Raw genomic sequence first — 17,671 nt, 5'->3', positions numbered from 1 at the left:
GTACAGTGTCTCACATAGTCAGGATCCATGGGTCCAGGAATCAAGGGGTGGAAAAGGGAATAGTTCCTCTCACTATCACTCCTAGTGACCCTCTAGGAAAATTTTTGCTTCCTGTCCCCACAACTCTAGGTTCTGCTGACCTAGACGTTTTGGTTCCAGAGGGAGTAGTGCTCCTACCAGGAGCCATGACAAACATGCCATTGAACTGGAAGCTCAGACTTCCCCATCTGGCTATTTTGGGCTTCTAAATCCTTAAACCTATAGGCTAAGAAAGGACTAACAGTGCTAGGAGGGTGATAGATCCAGATTACCACGGGGAAATTGGAGGTAAGAAGGATTATGTCTAGAGTGCAGGAGATCCTTTAGGGCATCTCTTAGTACTACCATGTCTTGTGATTAAACTACAGCGGCCTAATCAAGCAGGATGACAAAGGACGGAGACCCATCAGGAATGAAGGTATGGTCGCTCCTCCAGGGCAAGAGCCACTACCTGCAGAGGAGCTGCTGAGGGAGAAGGAAATGCAGAACGGGTGCTAGAGGAAGGTAGTTATAAATGCCAGCTAAGGCCATGTGACCAGTTGCAGAAACTAGAGTATAAAGTAATATGAATGCTTCTGTTTTATTCTGTTAAGAATACATTTGTCGCCAGGTGGTGGTGTCGCACGCCTTTAATCCTAGCACTTGGGAAGCAGAGACAGGCGGATTTCTGAATTCGAGGCCAGCCTGGTCTACAGAGTGAGTTCCAGGTCAGCCAAGGCTATACAGAGCAGCCAAGGCTGTCTCGAAAAAAAACAAAACAAAACAAACAAACAAAAAAAAGAATACGTTTATCTTTCTTCCAATTTTTTTTTTAACATCAATTGGTATTTAAGTTGAGATACTAAAAGAATGTTCCCAAGGGACATTGCTCCATTATAAATTTACAATTGTGTTTGCGATTGTATGAGGAATAGTTTTATCATGTTAGGTGTATTCATGACCTTGTTATTGTTTCATGTGGACATGAGATATTGTGTCAGGTTGACAAGGGGTGGATTGTGGTGGCTATTCCTGGTTGTCAACTTGACTATATCTGAAATGAACTACAATCCAGAATTGGAAGGTTCACTTGTGATCCTGCTCTTGAGGACCTGATCTTGGCATGGAGATCTTGAGGCATAGTGGCTATGAAAAATTTAGGCCAAGGCAAGGTAATACACACCTTTAATCCCAGGAGACTAAGACAAGTCCCAGATCCAGGCATGTTGGTACACACCTTTCATCTGGGCCACACCTTCTGCTCAATTCTCTGCTCAATCAAAAAAGGTTCAGTGAGAAACAGCTTCAAGGGAATAAGAGTTATACAGGAAGCCACCTGATGTCCTCTGTTGGTGTCCGTGTGTTTACATTTGGACACCCCTCCCCATGTACACAAACACAAACAAACAGGAGGAGGCATGTTTTTGAGGTCCTTTTATTTTTTTCAAAGGACTCTGAAAAATTTACAACTACAAAACAGTCGCCATACATTCTGCCATAAATAAAAACAAACAGTAAGGCAGGACTACATAAGCAAACTGAGAACATAGGTTTTTCAGAAAATGTGAAAATGTTTTACAATCATAAGCCATCCAGTTTTTAAAATAAAACTGTGGAAAACTTACAAATCTTCAAGTGGCACATACAAGACACCCTTGAAAAGGAACCAGCTGTGGCGTTGTCACTTTGTACTGTTATTTAAAGCCTAATCTTGCTTAGAGGACAGGTCTGCTCCGAATTCACATCCACTCAGGCTTGGGTTTTTTCTCAAGAACCATATGACAGAGGCACCAGTGACAATACAACTTTGTTTCCAAAACCTTGTAACAAAGCGTTGTCTCTTTAAAACATATGACTTAAGAGGCAAAAAAGGAATCCTGGGTAAGAGTTTTTTCTCTCAGAGGCAGGCATGTTTTTAAGCTGACTCATCGTATTCGTTTCTGCTGCCGTGCTCTGTAAATGTCATGAACTGGGGGGACTACAGCCCCCTTTTCTTCATCATCGTCTGAGTCCTCGTTGGGCCTTTTGACAGCCTTGGTCAGTACAGCACTACTTTCCACTGGGCCGTTGCCTTCCACAGCCAGCTCTGGGGCCCCACCAGTGATGATCCTCACGGCTTCCTCAACAGCTATGGGGTGGAGCACAAAGAACAGCGCTTACAACGGTGCTGTTGTAAAAGAGGGCTCCGCCCATCCCATAGCCTGTCAGCAAGCATGGAATAGTATTACTGATACTAAGTTACAAGCCTCTGTTAAAAGCAAGAAAATGCTAAGACAGATCAGACAGTGCATCACACATGCCAGGCCTCTGATATGTGTTACCAGAGTATGCCCACACTATAGAAGGCTCAGCTTACTCCAGGGTGTCCCTGTACCTCTCTCTGTAGACTGGATACTTGACTTTAGAGACCTCAGTGAAGAGAACAATCCTTTTCCCCTGGGAAACAATGTAGACTCCACACTGAAAATGGAGCTTCTATTACTTACTGTTTGGTATCTTGCATCTTCGGAAAATTTCCATCAGTTCATCCACTTGTACAAAAGGACCCTATCATGACATGAATAAATGTAATCTCAGTTATCTGACAAGTTAACTATTTTGTACCTCCCATCATACAAGAAAAACAAACAAACAAACAAACAAACAAAACAAAACACCAAACCCATATAATGAATGTGACCCGGAGAAGCAGTATGTACAATGAACAGACCTGGAAGCAGATAGGAGGAGGCAGCAGTTTCATTAACACAACAGCGGCAGGAGGCACTGGAAACACTCCACCGGGGACTGGGTGTAAGCCTGGAGCTGAGGGAGAAAGCAGGTATGAAACACGGGCATAGTTTCTACGTGAGAAAGTTGAAGTCAAGTAACCTGCACACAACTTCCTATGTCCCTGCTGTTTCCTTCTGAACACATATAAAGGGCTGTACTGCCTTAACCAAGTGACCAAATGAAATGGGCCAGACAGGAAATGCAGTGTCAGTCTTAGGTCACTGGGAATCAGACAAGTGACTTCATGTAAAGCAAGCCAGGGCTGAACTAAAGGACATTTTTGAGTCAACTATTTTTGAGTTACAGCGTTTAGTAGTCCTGTCTAAAGTCACTTGTTCAATAGCACATTTAATCATAGGGTCTTGTTCAAAGAGGACCTAGAGAGCTGCTAACCACTCACAACTGTGGTACAGGTGTGATACTGCAGTGAGTTTCCAGTTGGTTAAGTAATCTGCACATTGGACTTGTATGAAAATGGGCTACTGAAATCTGCAGTACTCAGAGGCTTTGTTTTTTTTTTTTTTTTTTTTTTTTTTTTTTTAACCATTTTGGTGTATCTGGTTCAAAGCTTACTATCAAGTCACTTATCACTCACTGTGACCCCAAGTCTAATAGTTAACTTACAGTGGAAAAGGCCAGGTTACTTCCCTCCCACACCTTCTATTGAAATCAAACAAACGTCTTGGTTCTGGATCTTACGTGCTAAATGTCGTGGCTGAAATGGAATCATCTGCTGAGTGTCTGGCTTAGGGTACTCAGGTTTTCTATCCACTTCATCTTTCAGAACAGGCACTATGGAAGGAGCTACAACTGGGTCTGGAATTATAGCAGCTAGCTTAGCACGGGAGACATCCTGAAAATGCAGAACAGAAGAATCCTAAACCTGAAACGGGTCTTACAGAGCATCGTGCAGTTTCATAATCTTGAGGCTACAGTAAGAATCACTGGGTTATAAGCACAAGAAGGATGGAGAAGGAGAAGCAGAAAATTTCATGATGATAAAGATTGTTCAACACTCAACAAGGGAAGCCTTTCGCTTTGAAGGTTGCATTTTAAAAATTTACCTCAACCCCAGCTAAGAATCACTAGACTGTCTTCAGGCAGGATCGCTGCGACATGGATACAAGACTTTGTGGGAAGAGTTGTAAGAATAGCACCAAGAAGAAAGTGGGGCCATGTGAAGGAAAAGTCAAGACTTAGATTTGTTTGTTTGAGACAGGGTCTCATTATGTAGCCCTAGCTGTTCTGGAACTCAGCTGGCCTCAAACTCACAGAGATCAACCTCCTCTGCCTCCTGAGTGCTGGAATAAAAGGCATGTGCCACCATGCCCAGCTAAGATAAAGCTTTGATTTTGATACTTTCCTTCCACTGGAATTAACATCTCAGTTAAAGTGAAGAGCCTGGGTTAAGTGAAATTCTTGTTTCATGAAAGCCAAGACAGGGCTTATCAGCACCTGCACTGGCTAGCATCACTTTGCTAATGCAATGAACTTCCTTTTAATGTACAGGAGAAAAGATATTGAACAGTTACTATTTGTAACTTTTTAGCCAAACTGTGTTCACTCTTTGAGGAAATCAGTAACATTTCTAGCATGGACTGAAGCTTAAAATATCACACAGCTAACAGAAAGTAGAGAGAGGCCGGGCAGTGGTGGTGCATCCCAGGAGGCAGAGGCAGGTGGATTTCTGAGTTCGAGGCCAGCCTGGTCTACAGAGTGAGTTCCAGGACAGCCAGGGCTACACAGAGAAACCCTGTCTTGAAAACAAACAAACAAACAAACAAAAAACAACCAAACAACAAAAAAAAGGAAGTAGAAAGAGCATTGGGTGCCCACTCTTCTTTTGAACCAACAGGGCCCTCTCCAAGTTATATCAAAGTCACCTTTAACAGGTCCTGTCCATTTCAATCCCTCAAATCTGCTTGCACACAGTTGGTGACACTGCTATTATGTGGCACAGAGAAACCACTCACTGTGGTGTACAACTTACTATGTCACCAATTACCACATAGCAGTGTACTCTAGTTCTCCCCAAATACACAGTAGAAATGGAAATACAGGCTGGAGAACTCATTAAAAAGTAACTCTAGTTACTTAAAGATAGTCAGCCCCACCCTTTCTCCGAGATAGGGGCACACTATTTAGCTCTGGCAGCCTGGCCTTAAATTTAGAGAAATTAAGACACACGCAGGTGTGTCTCAGGATTGCTGGAATTAAAGGGGTGTACCATCAAGCCTGGCAATGAGTTGTCTTCTCAGTCTTTTAAAAATTATATTTATGTGTATGCACATGTGTTTTTTAAGAGTCTAAGTTGGTGGGAGTTGGTTCTCTCTCCATCATGTGGGTTCCAGCGGTGGAACTCTAGTCACAAGGCTTGGTGGCAAGCTCCTTCACCTACTAAACCATCTGCTGGCTCTCTTATTTTCATTAAACTCTTTAAAACCATTTTTATCCTAGAAAAAAATAAATAGTCTTTTCTAATAATTCTTAATATGTCTAGTTTTGCACTGAAAAAAACCAGTAGAGGTAAAAACTATTCATTTTTTTAACAGTACAATATGTGTTATTAGGAATCCCTTCAGAACAGGATTATGGGGCTGGCACAGACCTGCAGCATCCATCAAAGCAAAGGTCTAAAGCTAATTACATATAATTCTTTGCAAAGTTTTCTAGTCTGGTTCAGACACAGAGTGAAACTCAGGCCAAAAGAGGGCAGTGAGGAAAAGACTGCTGGCCAAGGATATCCTATTGCCAGCTGACTTAAAGGGGCCAACCCAAGACCCACGTACACACAGCTTCATGTGGGTTTCTTTCTTTCTTTTCTTTTCTTTTTTCTTTTCTTTCTTTCTTTCTTTCTTTCTTTCTTTTTTTTTTTTTTTTTTTTTTTGGTTTTTTGAGACAGGGTTTCTCTGTATAGCCCTGGCTGTCCTGGAACTCACTCTGTAGACCAGGCTGGCCTTAAACTCAGAAATTCACCTGCCTCTGCCTCCCAAGTTCTGGGATTAAAGGTGTGCGCCACCACTGCCCAGCTTCATGTTGGTGTCTGCCTTGACCTTTGTTCATGTCAGTGGAACAGAAAGGCCAAGAAATGATAGATCAATGGATTTTTGTACAAGAGCTATTTCTGAGGCTTCAAGAACACTAGGGTTCAGGGGCTAACTTAGTTTCCTTAGGAGTCAGGGATCTACATAGATGAGTACCACTCTTAGAGAAGCCAGTTCCTCTATGGTCTGCTGTACAAAGCTGCAGATCTTGCAAGAACATGGGTTTTGCTTTGTTTGTATAGCCTAGGCTAGCTTTGAAGACCTCCCACCTTCCCAGTTGTAAATCCAAGGTTTACAGGTATGTGCGCCCACCATGCCTGGCTATATCCCTTCTTGATATCTTGACAAAATATAAACAAGTAAATATGTTTAGTTGAAGCTCCATCAAAAATATTCATCAGCTGATAAGAATTATTTTAAAATAATTACACTAAGGATTACATTAAGACTTTTCTCCATCATCCGTCAGACACAAGGCACTGACAATTCCAGGTACATAATGAAAGCATTTATTCTCTTTCAAATGTTTTTCATTTTTTGTTACTTTTGTTATCCATAAACAACAACAAAATCAATGAATTTTTTTTGTCTATTAGTAATAGAGTGAAGAATTGACCTTAGAATGAAAATTGTCTGTGAACTCTTAAAAACATAGGGGAAGTGGAGACATCACAGGTATCTTGGTGCTGAGTACATACCTTGTAGCCCAGTGCTTTGAGTTCACTTGCAGAACAAGGGTATAAATCCATAAACTTGTATCTGTCCACCAATAAAGCTGTTTCTTTGCCTTCATACTCTTCTCTGAATGCCGTAAACCGTCTTTTCTCCACTTTGAGTATACTAGCTAAATCACCAATATTACTCTCAAAAGCTAGAAATCGAGCCCAGATTTCTCTGTAAGAAAGTAAATAACCAATACTTAATCATAGAATTTTTGTTTTAGGTTTAATAATTGTTAGTATTTCCCCCTATTTGTTTAATTTAATTTAATTTTTTCCTAAATATTGAAAGTCAAGTTCGGGAGGCAGAGGCAGGTGGATTCCTGAGTTCGAGGCCAGCCTGGTCTACAGAGTGAGTTCCAGGACAGCCAGGGCTACACAGAGAAACCCTGTCTCGAAAAGACAAAAAAAAAAAAAAAAAAGAAAAAAGAAAAAAAAAAAAAAGACAAAAAAAAAAAAAAAAAAAAAAAAACAAAGAAAGTCAAGTTCAACCACAACACTTTACCCAAATATTTGGACATTCAAGTTCTTTCCTGAGTTGGACACACACACACACACACACACACACACACACACACACACACACGTACGTTATCTTCTTACTTGAGGTAAATACAAGGGAGAGGATAAACTTTGTGGAAAAGGAACCTCAACAGACTTCTATAATTTTTTCCTGTATAATATGGCTTCATCACTTTTCTATAATTTTTTCCTGTATAATATGGCTTCATCACTTTGCTTAGTGGAATAAATTGTGTTTCAGAAGATATTCTTCATTTAATGTATGAATAAAAATATATTCCAAAATCTACTATATAATATTGACTCACCAAGGCCAAACTGCACACATCACTGTCTTGTTTGCTTTGTTTGGTTTGTTTTTTTCTGAGACAGGATTTCTCTGTCCTGGCTGTCTCTGGAACTCACTCTGTACACCTGGTTGGCCTTGAACTCTGCCCCTAGACTGTTGGGATTAAAGGCCTGTGCCACCACCACCTGGCTGTACAAATCACTGTTTTAATGTTCTGGGATTACTTAAATGCCACAGGCACCTAAAGTAAGATCATGGGTACTAATAAAGTACCAGGAAGAGGATACTGCAGAACTCCAACACTGGCAGACATGTTTGTGAGTCAGTGAGGAGGTGAGCACTGGGTAGACTGTCTGCCTGTCTAGGTGGCTGAGCTGGAACTGAATCGAGGCAAAGCCTGAATATGCTGGCTATGCCACCAGAGCACCCCGTTCTCTCACAGTCAAGGCCATGAGTGGAGAGGTAACAGAAACCAGCTCTCAGTATAAAAGCGTCTCTGCATTCCACTAGTGAGATACATTTCAGAATGCTAATAAATTAATTCTAGAAATATTAAAGTAGAAAGATAATAGCAAAATATTTAATAAATTAAAAGGGTATCTCAAAATAATTCTTATCATATAGAAAATAAAAATCTAAGCTTAAGCCAAGTAAAGAAATGTCTCCTGAATTCACACTCCGGCACAATCCCACACAGCAGAGTTCATGCGCCTCTTACCAGCACGACTTACCCAGACTTCTCAGGAGGAAGGCTTCCAGATGTTAAAACTCTTTCAAACAAAACTCGAGTATTATTGTCCTCTAGGGTATTTAAAAAAAAAAGTTTAAATGTTAAATCAAAGAAACTTTTACAATTTAATAATGATTTTTAAATTAGAACAAAACCCCAAGCTTTATCTCAGTAAATCCTTATAAAAATCTAATGCAGAAAAATAACTTGTCACAAATGATTTTTACAGATAAGGAAATTTGGAGGTTCAAAATCACTGAATTTGCCAGATTAGGGGAACAAGCCTTTATTTAATCTTACAACTCAGGAAGCAGAGACAGATCTCTGTGAGTCTTAGGCCAGCCTGGTCTACATCCTGAGTTCAGGCTAGCCAGAGATACACAGACCCCTGTTTCAGACAAACAAACAAAGAAACAAACAAACAAACAAACACTAAACACTCCCCACCTAGACTGGTTTGGTTCATTGTTGGGTAACAAAGGTGTTACTAGAAGCCAAGTCTTTTGACCTTTATCTGAGACCTGGTTTGTACAGGATGTAATGCAAATTGCATCGAGGGATGAACCAGATGTCCTATTTTGCCTTTCAAAAAATAATGAGAAATACTATCTGGATTAAATTTTAAGTATTAGGAGTTCATTTGTAAGTGAAAGCAGGAGTTTTCTTGAAAATTGAAGGGATCTTTAAAAGAACTTAAGAATCTAGCAATAATTTGATAAGTGAACTGAACAGTTAAACTGGATATTCATGATATCTAAATTATACTACAATAAATTTTGTTTAAATCCTTCATCATGACTGATTTTTATTTTATTAACACAGACATTCAATTTACTGTCTGTGCATATGCAAGATAAACTCGTGAGAGATTAAATGAATATAGCCAAAGAAGTCAGTCAGATGCACCACATCAAGTGACTTGGTATATTTTTAAGTTTTAAGTTGTGTATGAGTGTTTCTCCTGCATTTGTGTTTGTGCACTACTTGCATTCAGTCCCTGTTGGGGGCCAGAAGAGGGTGTAGGGTCCCCTGAAACTGGAGTTGTGAACCACGATGTGGGTGCTGAGTCTCAAATCTGGGTCCTTTAGAAGAACAGCCAATGAATGATCTTACCTGCTGAGCCATCTTTCCAGTCTTACATTTTAAACATGTTATTAAACATTACATTTTGTCCTTGCTTTAACACAGCTTTGCTCTGAACATCCCCTTTCCTATCCCATACAGCCTCCTCCCTGTTCAGTGCCCACCATGTTCTCTAGCTAAGAAGATGTTTCCCTTCCTCTTTACCTGGCTATTGCTCATCTTCAAGACCCAACTCACATGCTTTCTGTGAATCTTAGGATAACACAGCCACACAGGGGAATACAGTAGAATGCCATTTATAAAACCCTGCTAACCATATGAGAGGGTAAAATTAATCTTAAACATAGCCAAGCACATCCAAACTGTCTTTTCAACATGTAAACAATATGAAAATCACTACAATATTTTACATAATTCTTTTTTGTTAGCATGAAGCCTCTGGAATCTGGTGTGCACACTGTTTAGCACAGGTACACTCATTTGCTCAATAACTAGCAGTATAGAGGCTCCACACCCTCAACAGCTCTGGAGGCTGGGCTGTCATCTTCACGACCCCTGGGCGTCACCATCAGGGCTCTGTTGTGACACTCGACACCTTTCACATTCACCTCCACCATTACAATTACTGCCTCCATACTCCACATATAAATTAAATGCATGCAAAAGCTCAATGTGATTCTCTCAGTCTTATGAAGGGTATTCTAACCTTGTTGCCAGTGGGAAAACTATAGTTTTAAGTTTACACACCTAATCTCATGGACAAGTAAATACAAGTTTTCTTAAAACAACTTTCATACAAGATTATTTTCTTTTATTTTTTAGATTTATTTTATGTCTATGACTGTTCTGCCTGCATAAATGTATATATACCATGTACATGCCTTTTGGATCCCCTAGAACTGGAGTTATGGATACCTACAAGCTACCATGTGGGTGCTGAGAATTAAACCTGTGTCCTTTGCAAGAGCAACAAATGTTCTTAACTGCTGAGTCATTTCTCTAGCTCCCCTAGTTGTTCCCTCCCCAAAATTATATATCCCGAACTATCAATAATTATAATAATTTTATAGAGACACACATGAATGGGTAATTATTTAGCATAAAGAATGGTTATATTACTATTAGTCCAACAGAGAGGGAAAATAAAGATCTCAATGAGCATGCTTCTTTTACATATTCACCCCATAACCTCACGAGTGCTTTTGGGTTTGGTGGTTACAAACTTTTGTGTTGTTGTATTCCATACTTCTCATATACTGGGCAAAGCTATTACCAAGCTATACATTACCAGCTGAAGAGGTTTGTACTATCTGTTTACTGCAGGAGACAAGAGATGAGTTGCGCAAAGTGGCCAGAGAGGAGCACAGACGACTCTTAACTGACTTTGCAGATTCACCTAATTGTAGCACTTTTCTGATTCAAAACCACTCTGCAGAGTCATAAGTAATCTACAGCTATCCAGGGAGTATAAATACACAGTTGATAGGACTAGGGAGAGCTTAGTTGGTAGAATGCTGTCTGTGATTGCTTTTCTGGGTTGTTATCTTGACCACATCTGGAATTAAGTAAAACCCAAGTGGCTGGGTATACCTGTGAGAATTTTTTCTTTTAACCCATAGCTTTTGAGATAGGACCATCCATCTTTAATCTGGACCACACCTTATGGTAGCAGTCTATATAAAGGACATGGAAGAAGCCTTTGGTCTTTGCCAGCTTGTTCTTGCTTTCACTGGATAGTCTATTCCTTCATTGGCATTAGAGCCTACTTCTTCAAGATTCTGGCATATACTGAAGACCAGCTGAGACATCCAGCCTCATGAACTTAAGAACTATTGGGTTCTTAGACTTCCCTTGGTAGACAGTCATTGTTGGAGTAGGCAGACCACAGCCTGTAAATCATCCTAGTAAACCCTATACACACAAACAAACACATACATGTATGTGTACGTACATATACATATACATATACATATACATATACTCATTCTAAAAGTTCTGTTCCTCTAGAGAACCCTGACTAATATACTACCTAGCATGCACAAGATGTTGAGTTCAGTGCCAGTGCTGTATAAACTGGGCATGGTGACAAACTTGCAGGCAAGTAGATTTCTGTGAGTTTAAAGCCACATTGGTCTACATAGCAAGCATTAGTCCAGCCAGGTATATAGTAAGACCCTGTCTAAGAAGAAAAATACTGAATTCATAGAGGACAGGCCATTATTTCCTGGGTGCCCATTAAGTAGTTGTTTCTGGTGAATGTTGGAGTTACAGCACTTTAAAAAAAGAAAACAAAGCCACCCAAACCCAAACATAATTTCATGTTGTTTAATGTTAAGAAACCATGGCAGGGGCTGGAGAGACAGTTCAGGAGTTAAGAACATAGGCTATTCTTCAAAAGGGCCTAGGTTTGGTTCTCAGCACCTGCATGGCAGCTGATGGCTGACTATAACTTTAGTTCCAGAAGATCCAATACCTTCTTCTGGCCTCCAAGGGCAATGAAAACATGGGTCCACAGATATAACACACAGGCAAAACACCAGTAAGTGAATCTTAAAGACACACACACACACACCCCACATACAACCATGGCAGATTCTAGAACCAACTTACCATTGAGGTGAGAGAGATAGTCAATATAAGCCAAAACATACTCTGGAATGTCTCCATATTTCTTTAGTCCCAATTCAAAAATCTTAAAGGCAACAGATTTGTCCTAGAAGTGAAGATAGAACTGGTTTCCATGAAATGGCAGACAATGTACACAAAAGAATATTAAAGCTACAGAATCTAATAGCATGATGGTGCACACCTATAACCTCAGCAGGAGAGACTCAGAGGCAGGAGGATCGATTATCACAAATTCAAGGTCGTCTTAGCTTACATAGCAAGATACTTTTTCAAAACAATAACAAAGAAATATTCCCACAATCTCTAAATATGACAAAGCACAGAAGAATTAAAACTGGTGAGCTAAATAAAACAACAACCAAGGGCTTAAGTTCAGAATATGAGTTTTATGCTTATTCTTCAGAGTGAGCCTAGGAAATGAAATAAGAACCTGTCCTTTTAAAATGAGAAAAGAGCTGGGCATACAGCCTGGTGGTCGAGCACTTGCCTAGATTGCTCAAAGCCCCGAGTTCAACCCCTAGCACTTCCATAAACAAACTAAAACAGCCTAGTAGCCAATGTCAGCATCTTGTCTAAGGCATTTACCACAGGTGCTTGTGGTGGTGCACTGCCTGTAGTTCTAGTACTGAGGGTTACAGTGAAAGCTGGAAGATCAAGAGTTTGAGACCAGCCTGAGATACTTAGTGATATGTACTTCAAAACAAAACAAAATCCAATGAACAAAGAGGAACAACCAAGTGGTGAACTGGAGCCAGTCTGTCAGCAGTAGAACAGTTGCTCATCAGGCTTCCAATCCCTGAACACTGCCCCCAACATCCCTGAAAAAATTTAAGAGCTTATCTAGGATGCAGGAGGCCCTGGATTCAACCATCTACAGTAGATGACCAATCAATCAATTAAAAGAAAAAAAAATTAAATGTGGAGTTTAATAAGGCATGAATAAGCAAGCGATGGAGTTGAATAATGTTCAATGTAATTTTATGTAGATAAGCTTACGACCTTCTTTACAAAATGGAGCAACTAAACTCAATTACTTAAAGAAGAACTTTTGTAGTGGGGAGGGTGAGGGGATTTACTGTGTAAATCTGCTGGTGTAGAATTCACTGAAACATGCCTGCCCTTGCCTATAGTGCTAGGACTAATGACCTCATCTTTATATACGCACGTCAGTGTTTACCTTACTACAGTAATACTCCATGAGTGCTGCAGTCACGTAGACGTGATGGCGGGTTCTGGCATCCTCTCTTGCTTTCTTAAATATCATTCTTCCAGATTTGATACCTTCTGCTCTCCTTGCAAATTTCATATATTGGATATATACCTATGAGAAAATAAAATGTTTGTATTCGACAAATTAGGCAGGATATGCTCCTCACAGCATCTAGTACCAAGTCACTGAGTTCTAGGCTAATGTTTCTAGTATAAGAAACTAGAGTAGAATTATAAACTACTTTTCCCCAGGCATTGGGGACACATGCTAATTTTTATTGTGACATAATTTACATAGCACAAAAGTATTCTAAAGTGTATAATGCAGTGATTTTTCTTTTTATTATCATCAGAAAGTCATACAATAATTACTACTAATACTTTTTTTTTTTTTTTCAAGATAAAGCTTTTCTGTATAGCCTTGGCTGTTCAGAACCTGGAATTTCCTCTGTAGACACCGATAACTATATATTCAAAGATAACCTTGAATTCCTGCTCTTCTATCTCTACTTCCCAAATGCTGACATTACAAGTATGAACCATGCCTGGCGGTGGTGGTGCATGCCTTTAATCCCAGCACTTGGGAGGCAGAGGCAGGTGGATTTCTGAGTTCGAGGCCAGCCTGGTCTACAGAGTGAGTTCCAGGACAGCCAGGGCTACACAGAGAAACCCTGTCTCGGGGGAAAAAAAAAGTATGAGCCATAATGCCCAGCAATGCTTTATATAGAGGGTCCCATGATCTAACAAGACATAAGGACAATGATTCTTATTTTTGTTAATTAAGTCAGATTATGATGGTGGGGAAGAGAGAGTTAGGCTACTCACCAAGGTGGGGTCAATGTCCTCAATTGCCAGAAGTCTGTTATATATACTGTGAACCTTCTCATACTTCATGCGACTCTAAAGCGGCAGAAGTGAATATTAGTATACACTCACAGATGAGCAAGTCTGAGCTTTATGGAACCTGAAGACTGTATCCCTGTTCCCACACACACACATACAAGGCACCTATACTACACATAAACTTATATGAACTCAAGGGCTAACAACTGTTTATTGTTACCATCTCTGGCTACAGAAACAAAGACACTACCAGAAAAAAATTTCAGTCCTGCAGTAAAATTGTAAGCAGTAGCTGGTATTCACCAGGTTTAGGAAAAAACATGAGCTTAAGGGCCACAGACACAGACACAGATACAGATACACACAGACACAGACACAGACACACAGACACACACACACACACACAGACACACACACACACACACACACACACACAGTTCCAAATCCTCCGACTCTTCTCACCTCTTCATAATCTGCATATGCAAAATAAAGGAGCATGTTCTTCTTTAATAAAGTGCTTATGGCTCTTTCGTATATATTAGCAGCTTCATCACTAAATAATTTGGCATTGTTCATATCCTAAGAGGAAAAGAAAGCACATCCTCAATAATGTCAATGTAGTTGAAATAGTAAACATGAGACGGTATCCACTTTAAAATGTACTTACTATGAAAACAAATACACACTGGAATGTAAGAATTATAGAACTACTAAGGATCTCTTCTTGTTCTGGGCAGAGGGGAGTTTCTAGGGCTTGGGCCCAGGGGCCTCTGCCACTCGATTATACACTCCAGCCCCCATACTTTAAATTAATTACCATTTGTGCTTTAAATGACAAGTCACTTTGAGAGTTTTAAAAGCCATCATATTTTAATTCTAAGGAATTATGATTGTTACTAAAGTTCATACTAACATAAGTTTAAATATTTCCTTTTCTTTTTTGTTTTTTCAAGACAGGGTTTTTTGTGTAGCCCTGGTTATCCTGGTACTCACGCTAGAGCAGACTGGGATTAAAGGTGCATGCCACTACCTGGCAAGCTTAAATTTGTCAACATATACTTCTTATATAGAAACTTTTTAATAAATTTAGCATATAAAACAATGAGCTTTATTATGCTATTTTCATCCATGTATCCCACTGTATTTTCTTTATAGTCTACCCACAGCCCTGTCCAGGCTCCTCCTCACCTCCCAATAGTTCCCTTCTGCCATTTAATGTTATGCATGCCTTTAAACATAGATAGGATTTACACTTTATTACTAAAGTTGATGTTATATTTTGTCAGTAAATCTTATTGCTATATCAAAATCACACACACACACACACACACACACACACACACACACACACACGAGGATGGGGAGGGATACGCACCCCCTTTTCTGCAAGTAGTTTACTTGACTGTTCCAGATACTGGGCAGCTTCATACCAGATATCAGGGTGATGGCCCAGCACAAGTAAGCACTGTTCATAGGCAAACATAACTAAGGGAAGACAAACACATAACACTCAGTTAAGATAAAAGGCACTAACAACATTATCATCACAAGCCCCTCAGCTAGATTATTAGACTCAGACATAGTATTTAACAATGAGTGATAATTAGTTTCAACATTTAAGAAGGACATAGTCAACACAGAGGACAGTCATGATGAAAGTCCTCTGACCACCACACACACACACACACACATACACACACACACACACACCCCTATAGGAAACAAAATACAGGAAGAAAGAAATCCTGAGTGACTTCACTAAGTAATTGGTATCTGAAGATCAGAGGGGCAGAAGCTGGTCAATGAGAAATGGGACAGACGGAAGGGTGTGTACAAATCAGCAGAGGTTGGCAAAAATGTGACTCAGTAGTACAATTCTTGTTTGGCGTGCAGGTGGTTCTGGCTTTAATCTCCAAGCCCCCAAAATAGATGTAGGCAAAGAAACAGTACTCATAAAGTCCTGCCATTAAGTGAGCCTGCAACTTGAAGAATTCAGTGAAATTCCAATCCAGCAGTAACAGTGATTTGTACAAAACTAACCCTTCTAGGGGGTGGCAGTGATGCATGCCTTTAATCCTAGCCCTTGATAGATAGAGGTAGATGGATTTCTGTGACTTTGAGGCCAGCTTTGTCTACAATGTGAGTTCCAGGACAGCTAGGGCTGTTACAAAGAGAAATCCTGTCTTGAAAAACAAGAATTAAACAATAAAGCAAAACAAAAGAACCAGAAAAGACTAACTCTTCTGAAATTAAAAATTATAAACTGAAAACAGAAAGTTTCTCTTTGACAGAGCATATGCTTAGCATATACATTTATACAAGGCTTTGGGTAAAGTCCCTGGCACTTCTCTGTCTCCATTGATGTGTCTATGTTTTCATATACACATATTATATAAGAAAACTGAAATAAAGCACCACTTTGAAATAATAAGCCAAAACAACAAAAACAATAACAGCAACAAAAACAAAACAAACAAACAAACAAAACAACAAAACCCCAGAGCATAAGTGCACAGCAGAATAAAGCAGGAGTTAGAGTGGACTGAGCCAGAGACAAAGGTAAGGTTTATTTCATACAAAGTCCAAACAGATGATAATTCAACTTCCTTTTAAAGAAAACTCAGAGAAGACAACAGAATCCAGTCTTTACAACCTATTATTCATAAATTATATAAATTATATATATAAATTATATAAATTATAAAATGTTTAAAGAAAAAATTATCCAGGTAACAAAACATGAAAAAGTGACTAACAGTTAAAAGTCAAAGGAAACCAATCTCACAAAGTCCACTGACTGAAGGAATGAGCCAATGAGGACTTTACAGCTATTGTAATAATCCTATTCAAGAATCTAAAGAAGACATTATAGAGGCTAGAGAGATGACTGTGAGATTAAGAGGACTTGTTCTTCCAGACAACCTGGATTCGATTGCCAACACCCACATAGCAGCTCATAACTATCTGTAACTCCAATTTCAGATGATTCAATGGCTTCTTTGGGTATCTTTGAGCAGCAAGCATGTAACTGGTCAAAGACATTCCCTCAGTCAAAACATCCACACACATACATTTAAACATACATACACTCATACAATTAAAAAGCAGAACAAAACAAACCCACACACATTGTGACACATGAATCTCAATAGAGAAATTAAAGTTATAAACATTTCCTGGAAATTCACAGAACTAAAAAGTACAGTATATAAAATGAACAATTTGCTGGATTATTTTACCATCAGATTGAATATAATAAAACAAGCAGAAAGTGATCATGAAGACAGATCTATAGAAATGATTATAAATAAAAAAAACACACACACAAGTGGGAGAACAAAAGATTCAGAAAATAAAACAACAACAAAACACAACCCCAGCCTCCTCTGGGCACGGTAGTTCATTCCTGTGACCTGACACCCAGAAAGCTAATACAGGAGGGTAATGAGTTGGAGGTCACCGGGGGCTACAGAGTGAGCTGGAAGCCAGCCTAACCTGCAGAGCAACAGGCAAGAGTGGTTGGTGGGTGGGAGGAGAAGCAGCAGCAGAGCTGGAGTAGTCCAGGAGGCTGAGACCAAAGGTCCCAGACACGCCAGCTGGAGTCCCTCGCGGGCTACTCTTGTTACCTCTTTTCGTTATCAGGGTCTGGTCCTCTGTACGAAGAGGGTTGCTCTTCTCCCACTGGATGTATTTCTTCCACATGTCTACTTGCTGAGCTTCTTGAGGAGTATTCTGAGGAGGCACTGAAGGAGCATTGCGATCCAAACCTTTCATTACTGTCTCGTATTCCTAAACAAACATGTAAAGGTTTCTG

General features: G+C 39.7%; 1 protein-coding gene across 1 annotated transcript in view; it reads right to left on the bottom strand.

Moving 5' to 3' along the window:
- Positions 1 to 1,437: 1,437 nt before the first annotated feature.
- Positions 1,438 to 17,671, bottom strand: part of Cstf3 (cleavage stimulation factor subunit 3) — a 77,446-nt gene continuing 61,212 nt past the window's right edge. The window contains exons 10-21 of the mRNA XM_034495041.1: positions 17,484 to 17,646; positions 15,233 to 15,342; positions 14,320 to 14,436; positions 13,840 to 13,914; positions 12,983 to 13,126; positions 11,788 to 11,890; positions 8,096 to 8,165; positions 6,533 to 6,728; positions 3,490 to 3,643; positions 2,729 to 2,823; positions 2,505 to 2,565; positions 1,438 to 2,146 (exon numbers count right to left, since the gene is read on the bottom strand). Of these exons, the coding sequence (XP_034350932.1) occupies positions 1,944 to 2,146; positions 2,505 to 2,565; positions 2,729 to 2,823; positions 3,490 to 3,643; positions 6,533 to 6,728; positions 8,096 to 8,165; positions 11,788 to 11,890; positions 12,983 to 13,126; positions 13,840 to 13,914; positions 14,320 to 14,436; positions 15,233 to 15,342; positions 17,484 to 17,646 (1,491 nt within the window). The 3' untranslated portion in view covers positions 1,438 to 1,943. The remainder of the gene's footprint in view (positions 2,147 to 2,504; positions 2,566 to 2,728; positions 2,824 to 3,489; positions 3,644 to 6,532; positions 6,729 to 8,095; positions 8,166 to 11,787; positions 11,891 to 12,982; positions 13,127 to 13,839; positions 13,915 to 14,319; positions 14,437 to 15,232; positions 15,343 to 17,483; positions 17,647 to 17,671) is intronic.

This window comes from Arvicanthis niloticus, chromosome 2, assembly GCF_011762505.2.
Source record: "Arvicanthis niloticus isolate mArvNil1 chromosome 2, mArvNil1.pat.X, whole genome shotgun sequence".
Lineage (NCBI taxonomy): Eukaryota > Metazoa > Chordata > Mammalia > Rodentia > Muridae > Arvicanthis > Arvicanthis niloticus.
The sequence above is the reverse complement of the archived record's forward strand: the minus strand, read 5'-3'. Positions and strand labels throughout refer to the sequence as shown.